The 13,037-nt window shown below is 37.9% G+C and overlaps 1 protein-coding gene and 1 long non-coding RNA gene across 2 annotated transcripts; both read left to right on the forward strand.

Moving 5' to 3' along the window:
• Positions 1-1,079: 1,079 nt before the first annotated feature.
• LOC120565922 (cornifelin homolog A-like) lies at positions 1,080-2,793 on the forward strand. The gene is made up of 4 exons (XM_039812047.1): positions 1,080-1,134; positions 1,811-1,919; positions 2,014-2,204; positions 2,310-2,793. Exons 2-4 carry the CDS (start codon positions 1,853-1,855, stop codon positions 2,481-2,483), a joined length of 432 nt encoding a protein of 143 aa, XP_039667981.1. The 5' UTR covers positions 1,080-1,134; positions 1,811-1,852; the 3' UTR covers positions 2,484-2,793.
• A 3,465-nt stretch (positions 2,794-6,258) lies between these two features.
• On the forward strand, positions 6,259-8,134 carry LOC120564967. The gene is made up of 3 exons (XR_005640173.1): positions 6,259-6,313; positions 7,754-7,853; positions 7,949-8,134. It is a non-coding gene; the product is annotated as an uncharacterized LOC120564967 (long non-coding RNA).
• The last annotated feature ends 4,903 nt before the right edge of the window (positions 8,135-13,037 follow it).

Here is a 13,037-nt window from a genome sequence, read left to right on the forward strand (position 1 = left end):
ACACTATGTGCCAATCAGAGAACATATACATACAGTTGCTCGGGCGTTTTCAACAATTGTAGTCTAATTACAATGATACGTAATGATACAGTTCCAAATATAGATATACCGGATCAAACTTCCATTTATATTAATAATACTTGTTGACTAAGAACTTATCCTAAACCTTGTTCATTTTTTTCAAGTCGGATTCACCAAACTCTTAATTGCATAAAAATCACTCATTTCAGCCTGATGAATGCCACCTCTTCATGATGAAGTGCTCCTTCGTGAGATCAGCCTACATCATAGCGCCCCTGGGCAAGTTCTATTCACAAAAATGTTACCAAAGAATAATAGATACATAACAATAAATAGAAGAATTTCACAAATGCAGACATTTCTTAAAGATGAAAGAAAGCTTTCCCACCAAGAAGTTTACAAAACCAAGGGCACAAAATATCCTTTAGGCACTCGTATGAAGTCACTATATAAAGGTGGGGACATTCATTTTTTGAAAAAGGCTTTAGTCCAGTTCAGTGCTCTGTATCTGCGGCCGGATGGAAGTAGTGTGAATAATTAATTCAGGGGATGGTCTGTGTCAGCTGCTATTGTACGCGCTAGGCGTGTGATGGCTGTCATTCATGTCTGATAGGCTGGGTGTGGGGAGACTGATTATTTTGGAGGCAATATGTGTGATTTTAGTGAGTTTGATTTTGTTAACATAGTGTAAAAACAGGGTGAGCAGTACAGCAGGGTGGGTTGGATGATGCTTTTGTAAAGTAGGAGCAGGAGGTGGAGGGGCAACAGAAAGGGCTTTCAGTTTGCGTATCACATGTAGTCTTTGTGTGCCTTTCTGGATGGCAGTGACATGTCCCTTGGCGTTGAGTTTATTGTCTATAATGAGTCCCATGTATTTAAAACTGCTGACCTGTTCAACTGGTTGGCCGTCAATGTGGGTATTCTTGTCACCAGGAGTTAAACCCTGGGTAATGCCTTGCAGTGTCTATAGGGGAGAATCAATGAATGGATTCAGGTTTTACAGCATTTGTTTGTCTTGATGATGCACAAGATGCCGCTCCCAATCAAAGACATTCCAAAAGACTTTTAGTCATTTTACAGCTTCAGAGTCGCCAGGGTGTCCAGCTCCATCAGGTAGGACCTTTAAAGTTAGCTAATAAGACTTTTTATCCTGTTCATCTTTAAACAGTTGTGTGACATTTGAATGACATGGCATAAAAGTTAACCTACAAAATGAAGAGAAGTGGAGTTTTCTGCAGATCAAAATGATTGATTTTCACTTTTTATCAGCCACATGCAACAGTTTTTGACAATTCGTGTTAACTGTAATGGGGCTCTTACTAGTTAGCAAAAATTGGTCACTGATGTGGGGTGTCTATTCAGGACATGGAAGGAAGAGATATCCTTTGAAACTTTTAATATATACATTAAATTTACTTAAACATATACAGACACACTGGCACTATTCATTACTCACTATTTGTAACAGTGTAAATGTGGTTCTAAAGGAGGGAAATAAACATCAATGTTAACTAACAAAAACCTCACAATTGAGACTATACTCTCCATAAATACTGAAATAAACAGTGCTAAACATGTACTACTAAAGACTTAAACTACAATAAGAATGCCATTCTACAGGCTACACATACAACATGTCTCAGTGGTTAGCACTTTGGCCTCACAGCAAGTTGGCACTGCAGAGTTCAATCACCGGTCTGGACAGGATACAATAAGATATGAGCTTTCTGTAATCTTTTTCCCAGAGTTTGAGTTTTTTTGCTGAGCTCTGATTTCTGTGCGTTAACAGGTTCATTATTCACTGTGTGTGGCTGAAGTAATCCAACATCTGATGGCAGCACAACCCTTAAAAGACTGGAGCAGTGATCTATTTGACTGTGGTGAAAGCGCGAGTACTTGTAAGAATCAAGACAATAATTTAAGAAAAAATATTTTTTTTTAAAGGTCTTGTTTAGTAAGACAACTCTGTTGGTGTATCTCCGTGTTTTTCAGGTTGCTATGGTTTCTGGTGCTGCCCTTGCCTTGCCTGCACAGTTTCAGAAAGATTTGGAGAGAACCGTTGTCTCCCATTATGTGACATATGCAGCCCTGCCATATTATCAGCCTTGGGGATACCTCTGTGTGCGGCGCCTCCTGCAGGCCTGTCCTTAAGGGCTGCCATGCGAAATAGATATGGTATCAAGGTATGACGCTTTAAAGGTGATGAATACTGGATTTCACATGAAAACTTGAATAAAAGGGATGCAATGTCGAATTAACCAAAAAAACAATTATTTGGTTCTCTTCAGGGTTCTCTCTGTAAGGACATCGCAGTTTCCTGTTTCTGCGGGTGGTGCAACTGGTGTCAGATGCATCGTGAGTTAAGACATCGCGAAAAAACTCCCACTGTCGTCAATGTTACAAACGTGAACGTGCAGCAGCCTGCTCCAATGATGATGACTCCTGTATACCAATATCAGTGAAAACCAAAGATTGAGAGTATGATGAAGAATAACTTTCAGTTTCTTAATAATCATGACAATTAGAGTCTAATAATTGTTGACTATCACGTCAAATTATTTTCTGAAGTTTCTGTCTAAAAAAGTCTTTACTGTATATATCCTAAACCTCTCTTATTTTCTTACTGTGAAGTTCGTACCAAGTTGGATTCACCAAACTCTCTTAAATGCACAAACCTGAAGTAAATTGATCAGTTCATCATGAATGTCACCTGTTGCCACTAATTATTTGATATCAGTTTGATTTGTTTATACCTATTAAATGTTTTCTTCTGTTTAATTACTCTTTGGCAATTTTGTTTGTCATTTGTCTAAACATGTTAATAAAGTTGATTAACGCTGTTTTCAATCTGCAGTTTTTTTGTACAGACAAACAGACACATACACACAAAGAATGCACATTTAGAGATCTTATTTAATTTATTTTATTTTGATATTTAGAAGCAGAAATATATGACAATGGAGATCATTCATATCATTTGTGTTTAAATCACTGGTTGCTTGCTTAACAAGGAAACACCAAGAGCTGAAAGCAGGAAAATATTTTTTTAAGTAATTTGCATGGTTCTTAATAAGACAAAAAGGATGTGCAGGTTAAATGCCAGTTATGTAAATTAAAGAAAAATGAATTATTGGTGACATAAATAAAAAAAAGAAATCACACTATTACACTAAAAAAAAACCTAGTATAGTATTTCATAAAGAAATCCTAAAGAAAAGTCATAGTATAAGAAAGTCAAAAGAAAGTCTTAAAAAGTCATAATAATACATTTATTTGATATAGCACCTTTTACAGACAAAGTCCAAAGTGCTTCACATGATATATTTGTCATAGTATAGTATTTCATAAAAAGGCATAGTATAGTACGTCATAAAAGAATTCATGGTATAGTATGTCATAAAAATGTCAAGAAAACTTTAAAAAAGACTTTATCTCAATGGATGTACCTTTTATGCTGCAACATTTTTAAAGCGACATCTCTGGGTTTACTTGGTAGAATGTCTCCTTCTCCTCATCTTCAAAGTACAGCTAGAATGTGGAGAAGGGTCAAATGTGGTTATTAGGATTAAAAATGTATTATCATTTTATCTGATTCACGCTACATTTTTATAAAACTGGCTTTTTGGTAATAAAATAATATATAAACTCGTCTGACTGCTGTACTCTTGATTGATTGTACTTATCAGAAAACAGTATTCTACATAATACTTGTGTCTACATAATACGAAATATAACTAACATAATATATTGCTTAATGTATTCACTTCATCAGAATGTGGCCCTCTGTAGTTTGCAAAAATACTAGAGATTCAGAATACAATAGTAAACATTACATAGTATTATTCCTGACATTTCTTCAACAAAATTATATTTCATGTGCCTTTTACTTAATCTTCTTTATTTGTCATGAGGGACCAATAACATTTAGGATAAACACACAAACCTGCAAATTTTGTGAGTGGTATTTTCTGTCCTCGTCCCAAGGTGGGAGTTCTTCTCCAAACATGACCACCATGTGATCCATGAAACATCATATACACAGTCATATCGCAGCTGGGATTCTGATTAAAGAACTCCTGACATATTTTGACATATGAATTATCCCACAGAAATACAACACATCAAGATAAATTTGGGATCAAACGATAACTCTGTTAGTGCCTCCTGCCGTCCTGTCTCTAAGGGCTGCTATGTGAAACCGATATGGTATCAAGGTATGATGCATGTAAAGCTGATGGAGACTGGATTACACACACATGTTTTATGAAAGTGAATCAATGTTGAATTTCTGCAGGGTTCTCTCTGTAAGGACATTGCAGCTGCCTGTTTCTGTGGGACGTGCGCCTGGTGTCAGATGCATCGTGAGTTAAAACATCACAAAAAAACTCCCACTATCGTTGTCATGCAAAATCAAGTCAATGTCCAAATGCAGCCTGCTCCTGTGATGATGATTCCTGGATACCCGCCCCAAGCTGGTTTTGTGAACCAACCAGGAGGCTTTGCGATGTCATCCTGAGCTCTGTGGCTTCTTGTTTGTGTGTTGTTATATTATGCAGCTCAGATCCTGCTAGTGTTTGTTTTGTTACACCAAAGACAAAATGTAAGTGTATGTTTATGAGTGAAAACCAAAGTAGTAATCACAGTGATTTGTGTCCCCTTGGCATCAGAGTATGCTGAATCAGTTTCAGTCTATTAATAATTATGACATTTATTGTTCCAAATCCCTTAATTTTAGTTTTTGTTTATTTACAGCCACCATGGGCATCCGGTCAATGATGAAGGAGATAATTGTAGTCCTTTAAAATCTTTATTTATAATTAAAGAAATAATAAAGTTGTATTAGGATAGGAACTACAGTACTACTCAGCAAGATCACAGTGCAGTTTATCCTAAAGCCCAACAGAGGGCACTAACGTTATATGAACACAAATTAAGTCATCCATCCATTGCAATTGTCTTCTTTGGTAAAATAGAACGCTTTGACAACTTATGCTAGTAAAGACCTATTACTAAAGACTTCAGAACTAAAACAGACAAAAAACTTATAAAAAGCCACACAAATACATACATACACATATTCTAAGTGATGGTCATGTGCAAGCATAATAAACAGCTAGCATCTTAACTATGTACATTAAGAGATTTTTGCAGTGCAATCTAAAAATGAAGTATATACAGTTTCTACATAAATAAATATAACAGCTACAGTAACTTACTTTGATGGAGTCACACACTGCACAAAAGCAACAACTCGAAGGAAGACCACACTACACACAGAACAAGAACACTGAAGGTGATGGGTTTTAGGTGGTTCAGACAGAAACATAATATGACAATCAGAGAACATATACCTACTGTACATACAGTTGCTCGGGCGTTTTCAACAACTGTAGACTAATTACAGTGATACTTGATCATACAGTTCCACAAATAGATATACCGGATCAAAACTTCCATTCATATTAATAATACTTGTTGACTATCGGATGAAACAATTTAAATTTTAGTCTCAAGTTTCCCTGTTTATAAAAGAAGAGAAAATCTACTGTAAGCCTACCTGTTACTGTTCTGTCTGTTTGTAGGCAAGTTTAATTCACAAAAATGTTACCAAAGAATAATAGATAAATAACAATAAATAGAAGAATTTCACACTGCAGAGATTTCTTAAAGATGAAAGAAAGCTTGTCCACCAAGAAGTTTACAAAACCAAGGGCACAAAATATCCTCTAGGTACTCGTATAAAGTCACTATATAAAGTTACATAAAGTTGTGGTAGGCAATTTTTTTGGTGTCGACAAAATTGTCATAATAATCTGCATCAGCATATTGTAATTCAAGTGTTCTGAGAGAAAACTAGACTTCTGCATCTCCTCTTGGCTCTATTTTAGGCTTTAGAAAATCTATCCTGTGACGCCAATCACAGGTCATTTCAGAGAGAGAGAGCATTCCTATTGGCTGTTCTCTGTGAGTGTGAGATTTTGCTACTAACAAGAGAACAGTTTTGTGTTTATAAGGCCTCAACTGTCATTAAATGTCAGAAACTCTTCTCACCTGATGGATGTTTTTTATCCTGTTGACTTTATCGGTCAAGTTGTTGTCACCAGGAGTTAAATCCTGGGTTACGCCTTGCAGTGTCTTTAGGGGAGAGCCAATGAATGGATTCAGGTTTTACAAGGATTTTTTGGGTCAAGCAGTTGATGACGCACGAGATGCTGCTCCCAATCCAAGACATTCCAAAAAACTTTGATTCGTTTCACAGCTTCAGATTCGCCAGGGTGTCCAACTCCATCAGGTAAGACCTTTAAAGTTAGCTAATAAGACTTTTTATCCTGTTCATCTTTAAACAGTTATGTGACAATTTAATGGCATAATGTAAAAGTGAACCTATAAAATGAAAGAAGAGCATACTGTGTGACTTTATAGTGGGATATACTGTTGGATCATATATAAAAAAAGTCAGAGTATAGGATGTCATAAAAAAGTCATAAAAGACAGTATAGAATGTCTAAAAAGTCATAAAATGTCATAGTATATTATGTCATAGAAAGTCATAAAAGTCATTGTATAGTATGTCATAAAAAGTCATAAAATCATAGTATGTTATGTCAAAGAAAAGTCATAAAAAGTCATAGTATATTATATAAAAAAATCTTAATATAGTATGTAGTATAAAGCATTACGGAAAGAACCAGCCCAGACAGGGAATCGAACGTGGGTCAGAGTCTACAGTGATTAATTACCTGCTGAATGTCTGTTGAAGCAGTGTAAACCACTGAGCCACTGTTTCACCAAGTACTATTTTTGAAAACAGTCATAGCATAGTATGTTGAAAAAAAGTCATAGTATGGTATGTCGAAAAAAAAAGTCATAGTATAGAATGTTTTAAAAAATCGTGATAAAAAAGTCAAAGTATAGTACGTCCAAAAAAGTGATATAAAAGTCATAGTATAGAATGTTGAAAAAAAGTCTAGTATAGATTGTTTTAAAAAATCGTAGTATAGTACATCGGAAAAAAGTCATGGTATATATATGTCATAGTATAGTATGTGCAAAAAGTGATAAAAACGTAATAGTATAGTATATCAAAATAAGTGATAAAAAAGTCATAACATGTTGAAAGAAGGGATAGAAAAGTCGTAGTATGTATGTCGAAAAAAGCCATTAAAAAGTTATAGTATGGAATGTGGAAAACAATCAAAGTATGGTGTGTATACAGTATTTATGTTGGAAAAAAACAAAGTTGTATAGTATGTATATAATTCATAAAAAAAGTCAAAATGTCATAGTATGTATGTCAAAAAAACAAAAATTAAAAAGTCATAGTATGGAATGTCGAAAAAAATCTAAGTATGGTGTGTCAAAAAAAGCGTCATGAAAAGGGCTAGCCCAGACTGGGAATCAAACCTGGGTAAGAGTCTGCAGTAATAACTCACTGGTTGGCTATTGGAGCAGTACAAACTACTAAGCCACTGTTCCACCAAAAAAAGTTTTGTTGAAAACAGTAAGAGTCTAAAAAAAGCCGTTAAAAAGTCATAATAGGGTTTGTTGAAAAAAGTTATTAAAAGTCATATAATAGTATATCTATCTGAGATTAACTGAAAGAGCACTGGTGAACTTCTCACTGAAAAACTGGTACTGGTGCTTTCGTCCAGATAATAAGATATGAGCTTTCTGTAATCTTTTTGCCAGAGTTTGAGTTTTTTGCTGAGCTCTGATTTCTGTGTGTTAACAGGTTCATTGTTCACTGTGTGTGGCTGAAGTAGTCCAACATCCAATGGCAGCACAAGACTGGAGCAGTGGTCTCTGTGACTGCTTTGAAAGCGCGAGTACTTGTAAGAATCAAGACAATAATTTAAGAAAAAATATATTTTTTTTAAAGGTCTTCTTTAGTAAGACAACTCTGTTGGTGTATTTCCGTGTTTTTCAGGTTGCTATGGTTTCTGGTGCTGCCCTTGCCTTGCCTGCACAGTTTCAGAAAGATTTGGAGAGAACCGTTGTCTCCCATTATGTGACATATGCAGCCCTGCCATATTATCAGCCTTGGGGATACCTCTGTGTGCGGCGCCTCCTGCAATTTTCTACTTTTTATTAAAGTGGACAGATTATGCTTTTCCGTATTTTCTGTAATATCTACAATGTTATAATGTCGGATTTTCATGTTCAAATAATGAGGTAAACACATTTACCTCAATACTTATTGTTGTTAAATTCTCCCCAATTCTGGGTTGCATTACTGCTGAAACATGTGTCCAATTGGGTAGTATTTAGTTCAGAAGCATTTATCTGCAATTTTTGACGGTAAAAAGTGCTGCTTTAGGCAATTTGCCTACAGACAGGGGAGTAGAAGATGCCACTTCCACTCTGCTTCATTTGCTTTTACACCTTGAGGGAAGTGGGTCCCATGCACAAATTATTTGTATTGATTTTTCATCCGCTTTTAATACAATTCAACCTCATATTTACCCTAACGCCTTGTTGAACAATTTGATTTTAGTCCTAATCTTGGTTGGATTTTGGATTTTTTAACAAACAGGACACAGGGAGTAGGGCGCTGACACACCAGGCCGATTATCGTCCGTGGGACAGTCTGGCGAGGTCAGTGACTCAAATCTGTTCGGTGTGTCCCGTGCCGTCGTCCGTCTGGGGGGCTGTCGGCGTTCATTTTGGCCGACCTGACATGTTCGGTCGGCGGCAGGGAAGTCGGGACTCATCCGGAAATGACGAGCGGAATCAGGTGACTACAGTCTCTCAAAATCTGACGAAAATCTTTTAAACTGACCTTTGTTGAGCTGAAATGAAGACAGATTCAGCAACTGCATGGCCTATTTCTCGCTTAAAATGTTTTCAGAAACACGTTTCAGTGAACTATTTTAGTACAATATGAGATCGTATTCTGAACGGCCGCCATGACAGTCTGTCTCTAAATTTCCGGAGAAAACAAACCCATGTGACGCGTTCGTCCAATCAGCTGCCGGTTTTCATTTCTTGGGTAACATTTAGAGTTTCGATTCTCTGCCCGAGCCCGAGCCCGACCCGAGCCCGGCCCGACTTCGGGCCAGGCCGGGCCGTTATTTTCCGCCACTATCCTCGGGCCGGGCCGGACCCTTGATCAAGCATTTGTGTTTTTTTTAATCATTACTTTAGCCTAATTGGGTGGGGAGAAAGCTATGCCATAATCAGAACTAGTATCTATTTAGGCCAAAGTAACAAATGTGTCCAAAAAGTTACACAAGTTGGACTACAGTTACAAAATGCAACATGTGTCATGCGCGGAGTCCCCTCCTCTCGCACACATCACACCGGGGCTGCGGGCTGTATTGTGGAGCTTAAGTGCAACATGGAGCTTGAGGATGTAAAGAAAAAAAGAAAAACGGGAGAATTACCTTTGAGCAAGTTTGGAGGAAAGTCGGAGGTATGGAACCATTTTAAACAAATTCGTGGGCAGTGACAACATACGTCTGCGAATATCTTGAACGTGACTTCACATAGCTCAAAAAATATAACGTAATTTTTGTGAAAATCAACAACAAGTGGGTCAATTATGAAGTACGAAATTCATTGGCTATTTCAAACTTTTTAAAAAATAAAAACTGAAAAGTGGTGCAAAATTATTCAGCCCTTTACTTCAGTGCAGCAAACTCTCTCCAAGTTCAGTGTCTCTGAATATCCAATGTTACCTAAATACTAATGATGATAAATAGAATCCAGCTGTGTGTAATCAAGTCTCCTTATAAATGCACTGCTCTGTGATAGTCTCAGAGGTCCGTGTAAAGCGCAGAGAGCATCATGAAGAACAAGGAACACACCAGGCAGGTCCGAGATACTGTTGTGGGAAGTTTAAACCGGTTGATACAAAAATTTCCCAAGCTTTAAACATCCCAAGGGCACTTGTAAGCGATAAAATTGAAATGGAAGGATAACAACAACATCTCACCTCATCATAAAAATATCTACCTACACTCTGTCATAACCATATACTGCACAAATCTTTTATGGAAGGTGGCAAGAAATTAAATACATAATGTAAAGCCTGAACACACAATGTGGAAGATTGTGGTAGATACAAAAGACTTTTACAATGCAATATTTGGTAAAAAACAACTACTCACACCATCCCCTCAAACATTAATAGTCAACGAGTATGGAAATAAATACTAATTAATCCCAACTATCAAATACAAAAACACAAAAAACAATGCAAGAATGTAAAAGAATGTCAACCACGCTCGACTGATGAAATCACAAGAAAGCTATGTCCAAGGTACTTGAATATTTTACAATAATATTTGTTTAAAATTGAAATATAACATGAAAAAATACAATGGAAATGTCAAAGGTCAAAAGTAGGGGCAATACTTCGAAGGACTGTATGTGTCAGCTTTGTTGAGTGCATTAAGTGCGGCACGCTGTTCGCCTATGACAGCTGATAAAACGGAGAAGTGGATGATGAAGAGACACATGAAGCAGGCTCGCCATGGCAGAAAAGATGATAGTCAGCCTTGAACGTCCTCTTTTGTTAGTTCTCCAAGCATAGGCTCCCCCTGAGGGCGAGGCAAGCGGGCAAGCCCTCACAGAGAAATACGTTGAGTTTTTTACGTTTCTTCATTCAGATCCATTTGCGATCCGTTCCATTCTGATTAAACAAACAGCGCAGTTTACATGCTTCGCTCCTGTTGCATTATTCATTAAGATCATTTTAAACAGATTTCTGCAGTTCAAAGAACTCTGAATTGTAGTTGAGAACGTCAGTTATAACGGCCCACGGATTAAAAAGAGTGTCGGGTTGAAATCGGGCTCGGGCTCATAATTCCAGTTAATGTGTCGGGCCGGGCTGGGCTCGGACACAACGTGCACGGGCTCGGGCAGGGTCGGGCTTGATTTTTTGGGCCCGAACGAAGCTCTAGTAACATTACAGATTAGTGCCGCCTGCTGTTATAGAGATGTATTACGTCTCGTCTCCTCTCGTCTTTTTGGTCCGTTCTGTGGCAGTTTTTTGGACCTCGGGGACGCGACTGATCATATCGGCGGGTTTTCTGTCAACGGTCGCCCGTCGGATATGTGTCTAGGGCGCTGACACACCAGGCCGATTATCGGCCGTGGGACAGTCTGGCGAGGTCAGTGACTCAAATCTGTTTGGTGTGTCCCGTGCCGTCGTCCGTCTGGGGGGCTGTCGGCGTTCATTTTGGCCGACCTGAGATGTTCGGTCGGCGGCAGGGAAGTCGGGACTCATCCGGAAATGACGAGCGCAATGAGGTGACTAGAGTCTCTCAAAATCTGACGAAAATCTTTTAAACTGACCTTTGTTGAGCTGAAATGAAGACCGATTCAGCAACTGCACGACCTATTTCTTGCTTAAAATGTGTTCAGAAACACGTTTCAGTGAACTATTTTAGTACAATATGAGATCGTATTCTGAACGGCCGCCATGACAGTCTGGCTTTCAATTTCCGGAGAAAACAAACCCATGTGACGCGTTCGTCCAATCAGCTGCCGGTTTTCATTTCTTGGGTAACATTACAGATTAGCGCCGCCTGCTGTTATAGAGATGTATTACGTCTCGTCTCCTCTCGTCTTTTTGGTCCGTTCTGTGGCAGTTTTTTGGACCTCGGGGACGCGACTGATCATATCGACGGGGTTTTCTGTCAACGGTCGGCCGTCGGCTATATGTGTCCCGGCCATTAAGGGTGAACAGAGTTCTGTCTGGTCAGCTTTGCTCTTCCACAGGCTCACCACAGGGGTGCGTACTTTCACCCCTCCTGTTCATCCTATATCCTATGTGTCAGAGCAAATATGTAAATAGGACCATCATTAAGCAGAGGTGGGTAGAGTAGCCAAAAATTTTACTCAAGTAAAAGTACTGTTACTCAGGAATAATATGACTCAAGTAAAAGTAAAAAGTAGTCATCCAAATAATTACTTGAGTAAGAGTAAAAAAGTACTTGGTGAAAAAACTACTCAAGTACTGAGCAACTGTTGAGTAACTTCTGATTTATTTTTTAACACAAGCATTCAATCAGACAGACAAAAAATACAAAATAATCATCTTTAGGCAAATTATAGTTCATCCAATCAATTAAATAAATTAAAATTAATTAATTAATTACAAAATAGCTTAAATTAAAATAATCCAGGTAAATTCAAGTACTTAAAAAATAAAATCAATAAAATAACATAAAAAAATAAATAAGCACAAGTAACAAAAATTTCCAAACCTTTATACTTTTTTTACCAGGCTCTGCAGGCAGAACTAGAACAAGGTAATGTAGCTGCTGTTTGGCACTTTCACTAAGGTAAACAAGCTTTCATTATGAGGCCAGAGGCCTGTACTACGAAGCAAGATTTGGCATTAACGAGGTAACTTCAGGTTCACCAGGGTTTATTGGGTATATTTATATTACATATCGGCTATTTCTCGGCTTCTTGAGCCGTGTGTAATGTGCACAGAGGTTTGAACGGCAGTTTATGGAAAGTACAAGTGTAATTATGGTCAGATCTTGTGCCTGACTGACGGGGATAAGTGATATTGATAAGCGTTGTGATGTAACCTACACATCTACAGCGTCAGCTATTTATTTTTTTTTGCCAGCTGTCCACCTGTTTTAGGAAGCAGAGACTGTATTGTGTTTTGCCTGTAAAACCGTGTCTGTGTTCTTCATATTTATGTAGAATTATAGTTTGCTCTTCTTATGTAAAATAGGCTATTGGTCATGTTGTGCAAACATCGCCTCTTTTATGTGAACACGCACCGCTAGATTGGGAAACCCTGATGGTTGATTGAACTAGTTGTTAACCACCGTCGTGACACAGCTTGCGGGACCGCAGTTGTTAGGTTAGGTGAAGCCGGGTAATAAATAATAAATCCAGGACATGTTGATCTGGCCTCTGCCGACGGTTGATTCTGACATTGTCATTTTTGTTTTGCTGCGGCTGTAAAGCTAACCTGTCCCGCCGCTGAGATTGAGTATGGTCACGTGACGAGACTGCTTGTTGTAGCCTTATGTAGCAGAGTAAGAGTA

The sequence above is a fragment of the Perca fluviatilis genome, chromosome 9 (assembly GCF_010015445.1).
Source record: "Perca fluviatilis chromosome 9, GENO_Pfluv_1.0, whole genome shotgun sequence".
NCBI classification, from domain to species: Eukaryota; Metazoa; Chordata; class Actinopteri; order Perciformes; family Percidae; genus Perca; species Perca fluviatilis.